This window comes from Cariama cristata, unplaced genomic scaffold, assembly GCF_000690535.1.
Source record: "Cariama cristata isolate BGI_N322 unplaced genomic scaffold, ASM69053v1 scaffold10110, whole genome shotgun sequence".
NCBI classification, from domain to species: domain Eukaryota; kingdom Metazoa; phylum Chordata; class Aves; order Cariamiformes; family Cariamidae; genus Cariama; species Cariama cristata.
In genome coordinates this window covers 12073-31054 of record NW_009592945.1, presented here as the reverse complement: position 1 = coordinate 31054, position 18982 = coordinate 12073, and the positions used below count along the sequence as shown (strand labels likewise).

Genomic DNA, 18982 nt, shown 5'->3' with positions numbered 1-18982 from the left:
TTTCTAAAAATTCTGGAGCAGTCTGGCACAGAAAAGACTTTCAAAAGATGAAGTTTAGCTTCAGAAAAACAAGAACTCCACTCACTGTGCAACAGATTTTTTGCTTTTTGAAAAGGATCTTATGTTCAGCTATTTCACAGTTGTGTATTTTAGATCCCTATTTAGAATTAAAATAATTCAAAATTTTAAAAAATTGAACACAGTTTCTGCAGAAAAACACAAAGTATTTTAGGAATTTGTGCATATTTTCATCAATTCACTGGATAACTCAATCCACTTTTTATACAAGAATCAAAAAATGTATGCTTACACAGAAGAACAGAAACCTAAAATCAGAAGAAAGGTATTTTACTTTACCTTCTTAACAGGTGATGTAGGTGCCCCTTGGCCACCGGCTACTGAAGGTGCTGTCACAGCTACCGATGCTGATTGTGTACTTGTGGTATTTGCATTATTAGTTACAGCTGCCAAGGTTTTGGTCTTATCTGCAAAATATTTACAAGATTTGAATTTTCATTTTTCATTCACCATTTCTTCACTTCTACAACACAGAGCTGAATTTCTTTTCAACAAATTTGACAGTCAGCTTTCCAAACAGCATTTTATTATTTATTCCTTGGTATTTTCTGCCCTCACTTCCAATCTGTATCTTAGTTAGGTCCATCTTTTTTTCATAACAGTCATGCAGGTAACTTTTTTGTTGTTGTTGTTATTCAGCAAGTTGTTAAACACTCAGAGAGGCACAGACAGAACCACAGAATCATTCAGGTTGGAAGTGACTTCAGGAGGTCACCTAATTCAACCTCCTGCTCAAAGTAGGGTCAATATTGTGGACAAACCAGGTTGCTCAGGGCTTTGATGAGTCAGGTCTTGAAAACTTCTAGAAACAGACATTCCACAGCCTCCCCAGACAGCCTACATTTTAGTAGATGGCTAATGACCTTAAAAATTTAACAGTAGGAAGTATGCTGGCATGTAATACTTAATTTGAACTACGGAAGATGCTAATTCAAAGTAAAACATTTATTTTCAGATAACTGTGTATGTTGAGTGCAAAGAAATAATTAACTGCACAGAGAACCCAGCCAGGGATTCCAGCCACTAGAATGAGCTGAGGCAGGGACTTGCCTTCCAGAGCTCTGACTTTCCATTTGCTTCATTCCTCCTTTGTCCTTTGTTTTTCCTACCTAAGTTTCACTGTCTGCCTAACTGTACCTTCCTCTGCTTTGTCCTTCCTGCCCACATATCCTTCTCTGTTCTTTGCTTCTGCACCTTAACTCCTCTTACACAAACATACAGAAAATGTCATGGTTGTGATGCAACAACTGTTGTCACTGCCTTTGCTTGAGCTTCATAATCTTACACCTCACTTCTGTTTCACCTATTCAAATTGCACATTCTTTGGAGTGGGATGCTACATCCTATCCGTGCAGTATGGAGCAACATGGGGTTTTGGCCCTACTATAAACATCTCTTTATGTCTACACTACCCATATAGCAAAGGAGCAATTAATTTAGAAAGTATGCAATGGTTTCATACAGTGTTTGCACATCTAACATTCAAATTCAACAAAGTACCAACCTGTGATTGGCAATGGTATAATGAATGGTTTTGCTTTTACACACTTGTTTGAGTTATGGACATAGCTAAAAGATGTTCTGAATAATTACTTATGCAGTAAACAAATACAAATATAAAAAAATCAGCCTACATGATTGACTGTGCACTTAATGGAAAGTTCTTTTTAAACACAAGTGAAAATAAATGGTGGTAAACTTCTAGGTCATGGTGATTAAAAGTTCAACAGGGCAATGCTGACTGACAGTACTATTTGAGATGATGCACAGGTAGATCTGCTGGAAATTTGCAAATGAGTAATACAGCTTTAAAATACACAGAAGAATTTATCAGGAGTGAAAGCATGGAAGGAGAAAAATGGATTTGTCACAACTGTATTCTGAAATAATTTCAATGACAGCAAGAACATAGTTCTATGCATGACTGAGCTGATATTGACTAACTTCCAAAATACATTAAAACACCTCAAAGTAAGTTAAAACACCTGAACTGCTGAAAATTTTATTCTTCAGCTTGTTTGCCTGTCCTTTAGGAGATGCTAGCTTCATATTCGTATTTCCTTTCTTGATCTTACAGACAAAAATTTATTTATTTTTAAACTGTATTCTCACATAATCAATGAAACCAAATGTAAGTTTTAGGACAACATTTCAAATATTGCAATAGATTAGAAATCACAAGTTCCAGTGCCTCAGAATACTGAACGTTGTTAAAATATTTTACAAACAGAGTGCTCCTTATAACCTTAACATTCTTCACTAGAAAACCACCTTAGGCTGAATAATGGGAAAAAAGGGCAAGTACAAGCCTGGAATTTAGAGATGCAGTTCTACAGGGAAAAGCTTCAAGTCTAGCTTGCCAAATAAAGTATGATAAAGCCTTGTTGATATTAAAAAACCCAAAGTTTACATAAATTAATTCTTGTGTCACAGTCAAATTTTCCTGGCACAAACTATCTACTGGTAACGAAGAGAACACAGTTACCAGAGTCATAAAGTTCAGGAGACATTACAGTTAGCTCAGTGACTGAGAAATTACTACATGTTATATATTACATGTGGTTTGAGTTTGTCAAAGCTCAGTCTCCATAAATAAGCAATGTAGGTATACTAATTACAAAGCTTGACAGATATTTTTTCCAGTAAACACTGAAATGCTGGTTTATTTCAAAATACAAAAATAATTAAACCATACTAGAGAGTTTGGTTTCACAACTTATTTTTATTTCTGCCTACATTAAATATTTATGATACATCGGTTAGCGCTAAAATCCCTCCCTAGTCTTATCTTTTCAGGTGAAGAAATTAGAAGCAATGTTTTAAATAAGAACTGACAGCTCACCAAAATGGGTTACTTATTTTAAAAAGTCTAAGTATAGAATATTAAGATATTTCTAATGACATCTACGTCTATGTATTGTATTGCTGCACTGTAATTCTAAAATTCTTTATTAGGATTGAACATGTATCTTTAAACACTGAACGCCTGACATTTATTTTCTGATTTGAAAGAAAAAGATGCTATGCTGTTCTTACATCACTACTTGCTTTAAGACTCTGATAATTTTCAAGGAAAAAAACCCCCATAAATTCCACTGGAGAGAGAAGTACAGAGTAAAGTGTTTCTTTGTGTACAATTCCAAACTTTTCAAAGAACATTCCTCTTGAAAAGAAGTTGTATATGAAGTAACTGTTAACATTAAAATAGCACCTTTAAAAGTTTATTTCAGTACACACTCAAAATATACGCACAATTACTTTATGAATACCTGAGCCAAGATTGCCAGATTAATCAGTAATTATTTCAGGATGGCAAGAACAAATGAGAATGTTTGCACTTCTGCCATTCTGATCTCTATACCAGTTCCACAAGCAAACACTGATACGAAGCCTTCATTTCTGATTTGATCTTCTAACTTCTTCAATGTTTTCTGACATGCTACTTAAGGCTTTTATTATTCCAACTATTTATTTAAACGTATCAATTGATAATTAGTCAATCAAATAAGCAGGTTAATAGCTTTAACCTAAGTAGCCACCAGCAAAGACATCTGCTTGGTATCTCTATTTTGACTTGACTTTAGACATATATAAACTCGCTTTAAAATGACTGGAATCTTAGTGAAATGCAGAAGAATAAGTGAAACTTAAGATACCTAACTCTGTTTCATGGGAAATTAAATAAGTTAATTTATAAAGCAAAAACTTAAAGAAAGACAATAGTTCAAATAACCTACCTGTCTCTGCTTCAGATTCTGAGTCGTCGTCTTCTTCCTCTTCACTAGAACAACTGGATTCATCCTTCTTTCCCTCTTCTTCCTCATCTGCTTTTTCTTGCTCCAGAGACTCTATACTAGATGCATTCTTTTCTGGCTCCATAATCAATGTTTCCTTACTGAGTTTGAAAAGAAAAATATTTACTAAGTCCTGAAAAATTTACTACAGCCTGTCAAGAAGGACTTTGTGACAGCTTATAAAGTTATATTTTTTATTAAGAGCTTATAATTTTTCCTAGTTTACTTACTTTTTGAATGTTTTTTGCGTCTGATTATTATCCATGTTGGCTGTGGATTCAATTAGGGGAGATTTCTTTTCCCGTTTTTCACTATGAAGCTGCAAAACATATAAAATGACGCAGTTAAATTGATAGAATGGTATCAGTGCGACAAAATTACAAATGGAGGGAAATCTCTTAACTACTACAACCACTAGCGTATAAGCTTTCAAAGTGATAAAGTTCAAAATTCTAAAATCTCAGAAACTGTTATTCCAAGTAAGCTGTTCATTGCTGATGCTTCAGATCATAAAATGCCCACTGGACAAGGCAATTAGAAGAGTACTTACTTTCTTCTGAGGCTTTTTGGTCACCATAATTGACCAAGTAAGGGCATAAAAGATCTTTTGAGATGACTGTGCCATTACCTGAATTGAAGCCCCAAATCAAACCTTTGGTTTTAGTCTGTATGCTGCTCCAAACTATATACCACAATCATACGTATAATAAAGTATAAAACATCTCTCTCTCCCCACCCCCCTCTCTCTCTTTATATGCAAAAGGCCTACCAGATTCTGCTTCTTTTGTAATTCTTCTAAATATCCCAGAATATCTTCATCTGCCACATCAAACGCTGTCTGCCCCTGGAGAAGGGGAAGAAGTAAAACACCCATAATTGTACAGCAGAATTTAAACACAATGGATTACGATGCCTTATCACATGATGATGCAGGTAAGGAGCACATTCAGAGAGAAAAATTAGAAAGTAAGCTCTATTAGAAAGCTAAGCTCTATTACAAACTGTTAGTCTGTCAGCAGTTGAAAAAAATTTTGCACTATTACTTTTTTGGGGTAATTGAAACAGAAACATCTATACCTGATGAGCAAACACATTTTTTAAGAGACAAAAACATGACTTCAATAAAATTTTGCTGTCCTTTGAAGGGAAAAAAAAAATATCAAGGAAAAGAAAAGTAGATTGAAAGAATATGATTCTTACAATATTAGTTCCAAACAACTATTCCAATCGCAGTTGTATAAATAGATCCTGAGCAGCTCAGTATCCTGTCCGTCTTAGACTACCATATACAGCTTGATTTTCTAAAGTTTAAATTATTTAAGCAAGCTATATTAAATTTAAGTAGCCATGCTTTCACATTTTTACAGTAAAACTGTAATTCACATTTTATGTTCCATTTTAGAAAATAACTGCTACAACCATTTGTTCTTATCCCTCTTTAGTGTATGATTTCCATGGGACATGCACTTGAACAAACAGATCACAACATGACTCATTAACACAGAGTAATGCTGTCAGCTGGAATTTCTTCAGCTTGCCCTGTCTTACATCTACGTACTCACTGCAATTCTCGACTAGATCAGATGCCCACAGGACATGAGATGCTATCTTTAAGGTCTGAACTGGTAAAGATTTCAAAAATTCCCTTTCTTCATCTCTACTTGAAGACAAGATGGGCTGAAGCTGATAGTTTCATAAAGAAAGCCTAACTTACTTTGACACTGCAATACAGTGTTTTGTATTTGGAAGTCTGCATTCAAATACAAGAAGGCTGGAATCTAGGCAAAGTCCTAGATCCACTGGTATAAATGCAGCTGCATCAACACGCTGAGTGGACATACTGAAATGCTGGGAGGATCACGACAAGATCAGTCAAGTAAGTACTTCTGCACAATAATCAGCAATAAAGATAGAGCTGTCATTTAAAAGTGGTCACAGCAGCTTATAAAGACAATTAAAGGTGTTAATATTTGTCTGTGCTTATTCTCAAAATGTTGACTAAAGGCATACATATTCCTAATTACACTGTGAAGGCTAGCTTAACTGGTTAGAAAGGATGGACCTTCAAACCACTAATTTTCCAATCCATAAAACTTCTGACCATACAGCAGAAGCACGTGCACCTTTCAACAAGCATTATCCAAAACAGCTTGATGCCCTTTGACATTTGAATTATTCCATTTAGTATAATGCAGCACTAACCTGGAAGCTAAACAACAAAATTATCTCAAGTTTATATTTGCATTGTTGCTACAGTTTTTAATCTGGCCTTCTATTTTTAGGTAGCTATCAAGCGGGTTTATTTCCAGAAATATGGGTTAGACCTACCCTGACGACAAAAAATCACTTTGCAAAAAAAAAGTTGCAGTTGGAAGGTTATATCTAAACCCAATCCATAAAAGTTAATACCTGAAGTCAAGTGCCTAAACAATATCGGCTGAGTTCTCTGAGTTAAGCTCAACATGAACCAGCAATGTGTGCTCATAGCCCAGAAAGCCAACCATACCCTGGGCTGCATCCAAAGCAAGGTGACCAGCAGGTCGAGGGAGGGGATTCTGCCCCTCTACTCCACTCTGGTGAGATCCCCCCCTGCAGTACTGCCTTCAGCTCTGGGGTCCTCAGCACAAGAAGGACACGGACCTGTTGGAGAGGGTCCAGAGGAGGCCACAAAGATGATCCAAGGGCTGGAGCACCTCTGCTGTGAGGACAGGCTGAGAGAGTTGGGGTTGTTCAGCCTGGAGAAGAGAAGGCTCCAGGGAGACCCTGGAGCAGCCTTCCAGTACCTAAGGGGGCTGCAAGAAAGCTGGGGAGGGACTTTTTACAAGGGCGTGGAGTGACAGGACAAGGGGCAATGGCTTTGAACTGGAAGAGGGAAGATTTCAATTAGATATTACGAAGAAATTCTTCCCAGTGAGGGTGGTGAGGCAGTGGCTCAGGTTACCCAGAGAAGCTGTGGATGCCCCATCCCTGGAAGTGTTCAAGGCCAGGTTGGATGGGGCTGTGAGCAACCTGGTCTGGTGGAAGGTGTCCCTGCCCATGGTAGAGGGGTTGGAGCTGCATGGTCTTTAAGGTCCTTTCCAACCAAACCCTTCTATGATGTGATTCTATGATTCTATGCTAAGCACCTGCAACTGAAACCAAATCCAGAGGACTTTTCAGTCTTAGCATGTTCAAAAGCAAAAATGTTTACTAGCTTACTTAAGAACGCAACAGGCAGAACTTTCCTAGCTTGCACAGACAAGCCCATATACCAAATAAAACAGCTTATATCTCTCTGTACCTCCCTTATTCTTAGTCTTGCCCCAGTTGAGTTGAACATACTTTCATGAGAGTGCTCTCTGGAATACCACTCTCCACATTTCACAACCCCAGTAAAAAGTCTAACAGGTAACTTGATAAATTGGCTTCAATTAATTGCATTAGCTTTTGATTGCCTGATACAAAAACACAATTATACAGCTGACATTTAGAAATTCTATAAGCATTATACAGAAACAGTTGAAGATATTTGAAATTTAATTCCAGATTTCATTGATTTTATTATAATAAGCAACCTCAATTTCTAAGGAAGAAAAAGTCAACAAAGACTAAAAATACTAAGCAGCAGTAGCTTTGCCCTTATACAGAGTAAATACTTGCTAATTCATGATCTGGATCTGCGTATTTCCCTAATTTATTTTAAAAAGTTTATGAAAAACTTAAATGAAGAATCCATCTTAAAAGCTAGGCAGGTAATTTACGTATACAATATTGACAGAAATTGGAAGCAGAACAGACTCTATCTGTAAAACATACTGCAAAGATAAGAAAGAGAGCTTCAGCACTTACACAGTTGAATGAAAAGTTCTGGATGCTTGTGACGCTTATGTGAATCATCAATATATTTATACCTGTTGGGAGCAAGATCTTGCAGAGCTAGCAAGCTATGCAGGCGTTTGCATAAAAGTTGAGGAAACACAGCCTAGGAAGTATTCGAGTTATGCCTAGGGAGTCCAGAGATGCCTACAAGTTTCTTCCAGCGCACTCAAACCAGCATATAGTGATAGCTCTTTAGTATGCCAACACAAGCTGATTTTAAGAGTTAAAACACCACCCAAAGGTATCATAATTGTCTTCAGTGATCAAGTAAAAGCATGTATGCAATCCATCAAGTCACTAATTTTGTACCTCTGAAGCATCAATAAACCCATTCTATTTTGAATTTCTGTGTCAAAGATTATACGGATCACGTAATATAGAACTAAGCATAAAGCGGGCCTAGAAATTAATTTAGACAATCAGAGAATTTAGTTTTGAACACAAACATGCTGTTTTAACAAAACATGCATTATATAAAGCTCCACGTACAGTAAACAGCAGTTTACCATCACTTTTCTTACCCTGGCTTCTAAAGTCACTTTAGAGACCAGAACTTTGTATCTTGACAAGGATTACATAAAAATCCTACCACTTTGTTGACAGCCTCCATATCACATAGGTTTTCCACTAAAATGCGACATGCGTCTTCTTTACCCCAGTGAGCAGCAGCATGAAGTGGTGTCCAGCCATCATAATCTTTAATATTTACATCGTAGTGAGCCTGTATTAAAAGTCTAAAGAAATCAAAAGAATTACATCTTGACACTGATGACAGGAATAAATAAATTGTTGTAAAATCATAAAATTACTCTACAATCATATCCTTCTCCTCTTTCATCATACATATTTTAGTTCAGCTACTGAAAATTGATTAATTTATCTCCTCACAGACAGAAATATTTGCCTTTTCACTGTTCAGTTTTTTTTTGCAGGTATACATATTTTTAAAGAAAATTCAAGAAAAATAGCCTTTTCCATTTTCTTCTTTATTCACTTCCTCCTCATTCAAAGTCCATTGTTTCTATACACGTGCAGTAATAGAGAAAAGCCATTTTAAGGAAAGGAGAGCTGAAAAATGTCAAAAAACGTTAGATACAGTGTTCTCATCTAGTAAATTATTAAAAACTTCTCCTATTCTAATATTAGTTGCTTGAAACCTGCATCTCCTCCTGTCATTAACATTTGATGTAACAATCTAGTACGTGTTTACGAGCTTCAGTTGCTCCCTGAGAGGGAGTAGAGCTCCTCAAATACAGGATCTGCTTTTCAGTCTGTATTCAACAGTCAAACTCAGCATGGTTCTGATGTGTCAAAGGGACAACGGACACTTAACCTGAGAAACAGTCTTGTGTAAAGGGCTATCAGCTCTCTGAAACACTGTTCATGATCATCAAAAATCACACAACTGTGAAGTATCCTTCTCAAAAAATTCTCTCCGTTTCTCAAGAGTCAATATACTTATAGTAATGTCCTCCAATGCGTCAACTTTCACACATGCTCAGCTGAAAAGTCTTGCAGTCTTGCATCCTACACAGAGCACACATTTTCGATAATTTGAAGCCATCACGAAAATTGCTGCACATGTATTTTTCCCCTCCAAGGAAAAGTACATGGACTGGACTACAAAAAAGACACTAACTGAGAGAGCTAAAAACCCCAAACAGTTATAGATAAAACTCCCTTACAGACACATGCTATTCTAAAACAAAAATTACTCTTTTCCAACAGAATAATTTCTCTGAATCACAGAATCATAGAATCATAATGGTTGGAATAGACCTCAAAGATCATCAAGTCCAACTGTACACCCAATGCCACCATGCCCGCAAAAACCCCTAAACCCTGTCTTGAAGCGCCACATCTAAACGTTTTTTGAACACCTCCAGGGATGGCGAGTACACCACCTCCCTGGGGAGCCCGTTCTAATGCCTAAATCATGTTGAAGCATCAGGATTTTTTGAAGTAGAACTCCCATTCAGTAAAATGTATGTAATGTTTATAATGATTAAAAAATCCCTGTCATTCAACTTCTGTGTTGACAAAGCATTACAAGGCTCTGCAGACCTTAAGAGTAGCAATACTTACAGAGTCAGGGTGTGTGCTCATTTTCATTCATGTTACAATATATAACAGTTCCCAGTACTGCTAAGGCAGTCAAATACATTTACAATCACAGTAAAGCAATGCATTATTAAGTATGCTTTACTTCAATAAAAGCAGAGCTTTGATGAAAAACAAATTAAACCTCTGTTACAGTATGTATTTGTATTGAATTAATGAAAAGCTACCTGTGAATTAGGGGATACCAAAAGCCTGAATCTTTCCAGGAAAGATTTCAAGAGTCATGATTTTCAACAATATCAAAAAAGTAAAATTAAATTCTCTGTTCTTTATGTCTAAAAATCTTTAGTCTGGTTTACAAACTCTGCTTTATGTACGCAAATATGGTGTCTTGAAAATATGCATCAACCAGAATGCTAACTGCCATTATAAAAAAGTATTAAGCTTGTTTAGACAGTTGGCTTTAGATATAGGGCAAGTTTTTTGTCAACTTTCTTCTTTTAAAGAAGTATTCAGGCTCAATATGTACTCTGTGTTCATATTTTGAATGACTTAATGTAGAAAGCTAACAGCATGATGATTTATGAGTGCTTGAAAATATAAAATCAAGCTTTGAGGAAAAGATGGTTCCAGAGATCGTTATTTTCCAAGATACAACCCCTAAAAGTCAGAAGTGTCCAAACCTATCAATTCCAAGCAGCATTACATCAAGACAATCAAATCTGAAAAATCTCCATTTAAACCACACTTACTTTAAGACTTCTGTATAGCCCTTAGCAGCAGCTACATGAAGTGCTGTACCACCAGATTTTGCATGCCTGACATCATTTATATGGCCGCTGTTGAGCCACTGTCTTGCATCTCTTAGCATTATTCGTTCTTCTTCTTTCCGAGCTGCCTCTATATCAACCCCTAATTCAGATAGGGAGGGGTAAAGGGGAAGAGAGGACAGAAAATAATTCAGTTTAAATACTTAAATGCAATTATGTAACAAATCTTATACCATGTTTATGTGATATCATAAAATATCAGCTAAACAATATGCATAATGTTCACAGTTAGATATGAATATCCTTTTGAAGATGAATCCCAAGAGGTTATGGAAACATCCATTATTAGATGACACTCTGCATGCATAATGCAGTTTTTTCCCAAAAGAATTAAAAAAAAAAAAAAAGCTACTAAAACTGGCTCTTCAATTTTAATAATGTCATCACAGTAATAATCATCATTGAAGTGACCTGTTAAAGAAAGAGAAAAACTGTATTTTAACCTTCTAAGCACCAAAATATAAGTCTGGTTCAATGTATCTGTAGAAAGTAGAAAACAGCTACAAATTTTTTACAAGGAAATAATACAACATTATACTCAAATAGCCAAGCCTTTGGAAATCTCTGTTCATATCTCAGGCAAAAAAAACCCAAAACCACCGAAACCTTTTTTTAATAAGTCTCACAAAAAAGGGAGAAACACAACATAACATTTATAAGTATACAGGTCAGTTTAAACAGATTCAAAAAAACTCCACACCTTGAACAGGCAAAGCAAACCATGCATTTGCAAGCTTTTTTTAATTACTACGACACGGAGTGATCTAAGAACACAGGAGGAAAGGGGTCCTGAAGAGAACTATGTATGAGCACTGCTCTGCCTATGCTGACTCAATGGTGACAATTGGTAATTGGTGAAAGAAGTGGTTGTAAAAATTAAACACATGGAAGTTTCTAAAATTGTCTCTCTCAAGACAATCCATGACTAGAGTAAATCTGAACAGAGATTAAATTTTACATATCTAATAATCTTTATAACTCTGATGGACATGAAGAATGAAATCTAGGAACTTTGAATCAATAATGTACTGATAATCACGTATTCTTGTGTGAACTACTGCAAACTGTAACTTCCTTGGGCATTCACATCTGCCTGCCGTTCAGAATGACACAGCAGTGCAGATCAGCAGATCCTGGGAAAATAATTCTCTAGAGTACAGTCATTTACATGTCAGTGTTGCCTGCAAAACACTACTAGACAAATAAATAGCTTAGATATCATCTGTTAGTCACATTTATGTCCATCCCCTTTTTGCACGCCCAAGGTCTAACTGTGAATCCTTATCAGCAGAAGTAATCTTCTCCACCTGAAGAATCCAACATAAATTCCTACCAGCGTAAAACTGTTCATGTGTGTGGCTGGTGATTTTGAGGCACTTTTGTATAAACGAAGAACAGAGAAAAAGCTCCTCCCAAACCCTGATCTTGAACTTCTAACAGTTAATGTCTAAGCATACTTTCCAGGTACGCCTAAAGACCCAGAGAATTATGTCAAAATAGCAATGATTTGCAGAAAAAGTTACTAATACTGAATTATAGCCTTCTATCAATATCACAAACTATTGCACTTCTGAAGCCCAAACAAGATATAATGGCTGCAGAGGACTAATGGCTGCATCAATACATTATTTTACAAGACAGTAAATTTCTGACCATATTTCAACAGAAGAAAGCATGAGAATCTTGCCAATCTAAACAAAACATCCAACATTAATAACTGGCACGAAAACGGGAATTAAACTTTGTGTCACAGAAAAAAGCTGCTGAGACAACCTAAGTACAATTCCCATCATTAACTACAGAAAACGGAATGTAAACAGCCTTTATGATACCTTGTACGGACCTTTCTCCTTTTGTTTTCCAGACTCTACCAAGATATTGGGGAAAAGGAAAATGCTGGCGGTACGTTTCCAACGCTTCCCCCGTACGGCCCATAGATGGCAATGCGCTGCCTCCCGCCCCAACTACACCCGCACTACTTGTTCACACCATCAGTACACTTTAACTTCTCTGGCAGCCTAACAACATCTGAAATCATTAATAATTTCGTGCTAAATGCTTTCATTTTTGCTGATCAACTAGTGGTATTCAACAGTTCCAAACAGGTTTGAGAACAGCGTGCCATTCAGTGAGCATTTCACGGAATTCAGCGTGAATTTAAATGCTGAATCATTGTTTTGGGACTCCTCAGCCATATAAAGGCATGTTTTATAGATACTGCATGGAAGATCAACCCACTTTTTACTTCATGTAGTGAATGTTTATAGACAAATGTAATAGTCCGCATTTTATCCACATAAACAAAGCTGAGTTAAGCAATACATCCGAGAGAGTCTTGTTACATTTACCTATAATTAAGAATGAGGAACATTTGCTTCTCCTTGGAAAAGGAGAAGTGATCTCTCTGATAGTTACTGAATAGCTACCACACTGTATCATGAACTCCTCATTCACCTCACGTCACCTCTCCCCGCTAACTCACCTCCCAAGAATGTTTCCTATAATTCAAAATAACTGCTTAAGCAGTTAAAAATAATTTTAAGAGGACATCTAATGATAAACAGCTGAAAAATCACTTCAAACCATTACAGTTAACCCCACTTGAGGCCTGAGGAGAGGCAACATTTAAAATCGGCCAGGGCTAGCCATGACTGAAGCCACATCTCTCTCAAGTCTGCTAGTTTTCACCAGTGCAAATGAAAACTTTACTGGGGAAACACAACTTCCACAACTATGATATGTTGAAAGACTGCAGAGTAGAAACATAAGGGATCATATCAAGAAACTGTAAATAATAGTATTTTTAATGAAGATAAAGAAAAATGTGGATTGCAGTGGCGCATATATACATTGGCCCATGATAAAGATGTAACCCACGTGGAGAAAAAACAAAACAGGTCCTGAGAGAAGTTTTTTGTATAACACACAAAATAGTCAAAACGCGTGGCATGCAAAGAGAATAGTTGTTCGGCACTACTTTGGAATAATTTCTGTAAAACTCCCAGTTGCGTTATTTGTGAAGTGTTTGTAACTGTGTCAAAAAAATCTCTGTATCTTACCGATGTGTGTATGTAAGTTATCTTCTCACAAGGTATAAAACTAAACTAGGTTTTAAGCTTAAAAAATAATTAAGCAAGTAATTCCCTTTTGAAGACTAGGGTAGAAAAATGCTGTCCTTACTATCAGAGTGCGATGGCTTCACTTACAGGATAGCTAGTCCGTTAGTTCAGAATTACTGCATAGTCCATTATCAACAGGGTCCTGCTCTATGCTCAGCAGAACACGCGTGGCCTTGTCTGGCCATCTGTGGCCCACACAAGAGAACACACGAAAAGACACCCAAACCAAAGGTCACAATTCAGAAGTGTCGCATTTGGAGATCAGCATAACTGAAGACAGACAGACACTGGATAATACTACTATAAAACTTCTCTCCTTTCATGTCCAACACTCCTTATAACAGAACTGGTAAAACAAGAAGATTAATTTGGACCACGGATCATCTCCTCTCTGGACAGGTCAGATTTTGGAGTCTGAATGCTAAAAGACGGCGAGCAAACACTGCAGATCCTTCTTTTTATTAACCCTGCAAGGCCACATAGAGTTGAATTATTTTATATTCTGTAATTTATTTCTGTGAATTTAGTGTCTTCAGAAGGTCCCATTTTTTAGTTAGACATGTCCTGTAGTTAGACATGTCCTGAAAATATAATTCGATACCTGTAAAATTTGGGCTTAAGTACAAACAAACAAATCGACGATCTGTAGAAGGCTGAATAGTTGCACAACTGGAAGGTTCTGTTTGAATTTTTCTTATAAAGACAGAAGGTCTGCAAAAGCAGCAAAAAGGGTGAGCTAACATGGTGATTCTCCTCAGATTTCTAACAGAAACAAACATCAAATGTCATCACTTAAACATATCTGGAATCACACTGAACCTGACTGATCTCTCAAGGCAATCTTTTGCCACCAAACGACTCCGACTGCTGACACCAATATGTAGGAAGCCATACTCACAGCATTAACCAAGCAATACAAAAATGAAACTACAATGAATGTAGGAATAAATACACATGAAAAGGTTGCAAGAGAAGAGTGTTACAGAAAACATCTACTTAAGTTTCACACTGTATGTTTTATCTACACAGAGGTAAGATTTTTTGACATCCAGGTTTGTTTATTTTCAAATAAGCTGATCTTCCACTACCAGTAACACTGAGACAGGGTTGATCATTCCCAAAACCCTATAGTCAACTTGCATTATCAAACCTGCAGCACTGTTTTATTTTACATGAGGACCAATGCTAAAGCTCGAGGGCTAACTGCATTCAGTCACATGTGTAGTCAAAGATGAAACTGTCACAATGCACCAATAATAATTCCACGCTAAGATAAACAATTATGTTCCTATTTTAGAGCTAGTAACTTCTCCAGCCACAACATACACACAATTAGGCACTTTCCAAATGATCACGATAATGGCTAAATAATCATTCCGTACATAATATTAACTTTATATGCAAGTTAACAATGCCATCAAAAGCACAAGAACAAAACCTCATTGCTGAGACAACTGCCTCGTGATTTAGTAAGATACACACTACAAGTTCACATCCAGATTCATACCCTTTCCACTCTATTTTCATCCACAATCATTAAATATTTCCTATGATTTCATCCCTGCAGGTAAAAGTCCTTAGTTCTTACATCTTCAGACACAAATTCAGAAAGAGGGATGCCGCATGCTTTCTTCCCTGCATCTGTGAAACTGAAACTCCTAAGTGGTCTAACAGCGAAACAAGCTAGGTAGAATATATATTGAAATACATTAATAAATATGTGTGTGTGTGTGAATATATATACATCCATACACAGAAAATAAATTTTTTTATATTTTTATATATATGCTATATAGAGAGATAGATATAGAGAGATATATATACAAAAAACCATAGGCTTTACTGTCCTGTTAAGACCAGGAAGGTAGAAATGCCATCAGGGATGTTCCCAGTGTAGTCACTCTTCAGGACAGCATCCAGTCCCTGTTCTCCACAGAAGGAGGTCAAACCACTCTGAAGCACAGCCCTAGCAAGTTTTTCCTCACCTGACATGGTGCTTCGTTCAATCAATATAGTTTTCAAATCATCTGAGAAAGACCAATCTTCTGAAAATCCTTTAGCTAGTCAGCAAGCCAACTTACATAAAAATGGAAAAGGAATGCTTGGAAAACAGGTTTTCCATAGCAAGTTGAATTTAATATTTTTAAACCACCTGAATTATCCCTTTAGAAGCTAACAGCTACAGTGTGGGAATATCTACATTCTTCTCCGACTTATAAAGACAGTACCATAGATAGTTTATTGTAAGCTTTAAATATGAAATATGAAAACCACGCTGAAATTTTCAGTGAACTGTGGCATTTAGTTTAGGTTGCCAGTGCTAATTTTATAATTGGGCTGTTCAAAATAATTAAACTTGCAAAAGAATAAAAACTAGCGTGTAATGTTGAATCTCTGCATTGTACAAATATACATAAAACACTTGTATAACAAATATTTTTTTTTTAAAAAAAGCAGAAATATATAAATAGGAGATTTTGGAAGAGTTCTTTTCCCAAATAATGTCAATTTTACAAAGAAGTACTACAGTCAATTAGTACAGCACATGAATAAAGTCAAACATTTCAAAAACAATCTTAAAGAACTTAGGTTGAGGCACATTCCAGAAACAACTCTCCAGCAAAGACTGACAGTACTGTTAGAAAAGAGAACAACAACTGTATTTTTTCCAGACTCATTAAAATAGACAAATCGTAGTATAGACAAAAAAATATTCACAACTATCTAATCTGATGTTCTTTGCATATTAACTGTTACAACTGTTAATCAAAATTCCATTACCACCACCAAATAACTGAAACAAAGCCTTTGTCAAATCTACAGTCTACTTCTATGTATCAGTAGGTATCTCTTACCTCCCTGCATACCATGTCATCCACTTTCTTTTTACCATTTGCTTTGGGCATTAAATGGGTTTAACCATAGAAATTAAATCAGGGTGAAGCCTGAAGAAATTACTACGCACTGTATAGCATCCATAGTATCTGAATACCACCTAAATTCTGTTGAGTTAAGTGAATGCAGGAAATCCAATCAACACATGGGTTTGATACTTCCGACCTCTTTCTTCACATGAGGCTGGGCTGAGTAAAAAAACCTAAAAGACAACTTGAGCACTGTACATTGTATTGACAATTCTCTTTAGAAAATAAATTGAGTGACTTTAAAATTCCTAATTTAGTGTAAGTTTTCAAAAATATATTTAGTGTACAATAAACAAAAGCACCCATCCATATTCATAATTACCTTGTCTATTTACTTCATTCTGAAGCAGCTCTTCCATTGCCTCTTCTTCAGCAATATCTAATGGAGTGTCTCCTTCACTATTTACAGCTCCTACATGTGCTCCTTGACTAATTAAATACCTGCCAATAGAAAAACAAACTGTAAGCATCATAGTAAAGCCCATGCAAAAAAAATAGCAGCCAGCAGGATATCATATGCAACGGGTATACACCTGCACACATACAATTAACAGAAACAACTATATAGGTGTAAGTAAAAAACCTCATGACTGTCTACGATCCCTGAATACCTGTATGTCTTTTCATCATAACACCCATTAATATAAATAGCCCTGTGTTTGCTCTTCAGTTTGCCAGACAGACTCCTGACATGTTTAAATACACAGTTCCAACAACTGAAAGAAGAATATGGTTAGATGACGAACAAAAGTGAATGCAAGGTGAACAGGGGGTTGAACCACCGATTCCCAGGAACTCCTTATATTAAGCCACTTTTCCTACAACTTCCGAATTCAGTGGCACATTATGTTTCTATATTTTGCCAGAATGATGACTCCTGGTCTCTAAGGTAGCTTCATAAGATTTACAAAACCAGAATCACCTCTGCTCCTAAATATTCAGAAGGCCAGCTTTTGATGGGGAAAGAAGTGATGGGGAGAAAGGAAGCAGTACTTCACACTCTACTCCAACCCCACTAAGTGTTTTCTTACTTAAAGTGCTACTGTCTCAGGAGCCAACAACCCAGACTCAGTGGAATTTCTTTCTGAATTTCCAATTAACTCAAATGGATCAATTCCAACAATAAGTCACAAAAGGATTAAGTTATTTCATTGCATTAAACCATAAGCTTATAAAGTTATTGAGAAGCTACAGCTTCATATATAGTCTGTTTCTAAGTAGACAATGAACAATAATTAAAACATCAATACAGATCAGTCTTATACCTTCTGATCATAACATTTCCACTTCCCTAACAAATTCAACAGTTTGAGCCACGATAGGACTCAACACAAGCAAAAAATTGCAAACATATCTCCTGCCTTGCAGAGCTTAATTTACACTTTCCATATATTTGAGAAAAAAAGTAATCAGGAAATACTCAGACCTGAAGAACTAGTTATCCATTTGGGAACAGGTGTACCAAATCAAAATTGCTTTCTTAACCTCACTATTGCAGAATGCCAAATTCTGGAGCCAATCACAAAATTAATCCAACACTAACAGAAATGCTTTGAAGTATTTCTGCTTAACTACTGCCAGTTAACAATAACAGATTCCAGATCTAGGATCATATTTTCCTTATCTTTATTCAATAACTCAGCATCAAGCATTCTCATACATTTCTATTTTTTAATGTATGATTTAAATAGCACTTGTTATTAAACCTCTGTAATTACATCAAGAAGAGGTTAAGAACTAACAGATCACAAAATGGAAATTAATTCCCAGAAGTGTAACCATATCTCCTGGGACATGCATCATCAGCTGCCACCACTAACTTTGATGCTGGTATGCAGTGCTGGTTTCATACTGTTCCTCTTAAAAGAGTGCCGCTGTGACTCTTACCTCTCTCCAGTTTAAAGATTTAACTTCTGCGGGAATGAATAATTAATACAAAGTAATAACATTTCTCAACAATACCAGTTGTATTAACAGTGATGCAATCTTCCAGGTTACAGATCAGATAATTGCTATGCAGGGTGTCTGCTAACAGGCAAAAACAGCAGCGGGGAAACTAACTTTCTTACAAAGTCAAAACGTTGATTCAAAATCAAAGTCAACCACTGACAAAAACATCTTTATAAAAAAATCCCAACCTGTTTTTTCTAATATAGACACGAAACAAGTGATGTTTAAAAACTCTGATTTTTACCTGTTTCCACATAATGCCTATAGGGAAAAATTAAGCTACTTTTGTATAGAAAATACGTATCTCATTGAAGCTGCTGTATTTGTCAACTGGGTCAGTAATTTACAGACATGATAAAAGGAGCAAC

General features: G+C 36.2%; 1 protein-coding gene across 1 annotated transcript in view; it reads right to left on the bottom strand.

Moving 5' to 3' along the window:
- PPP1R12A (protein phosphatase 1, regulatory subunit 12A) overlaps nt 1-17105 on the bottom strand; it is a gene marked incomplete at its 5' end in the record, with an annotated part of 56740 nt that extends 39635 nt beyond the window's left edge. The window contains 7 exons of the mRNA XM_009703811.1: nt 358-485; nt 3816-3973; nt 4103-4191; nt 4642-4716; nt 8320-8464; nt 10544-10703; nt 16987-17105. Coding sequence (XP_009702113.1) covers nt 358-485; nt 3816-3973; nt 4103-4191; nt 4642-4716; nt 8320-8464; nt 10544-10703; nt 16987-17105 — 874 coding nt within the window. The remainder of the gene's footprint in view (nt 1-357; nt 486-3815; nt 3974-4102; nt 4192-4641; nt 4717-8319; nt 8465-10543; nt 10704-16986) is intronic.
- Nucleotides 17106-18982: the final 1877 nt, after the last annotated feature.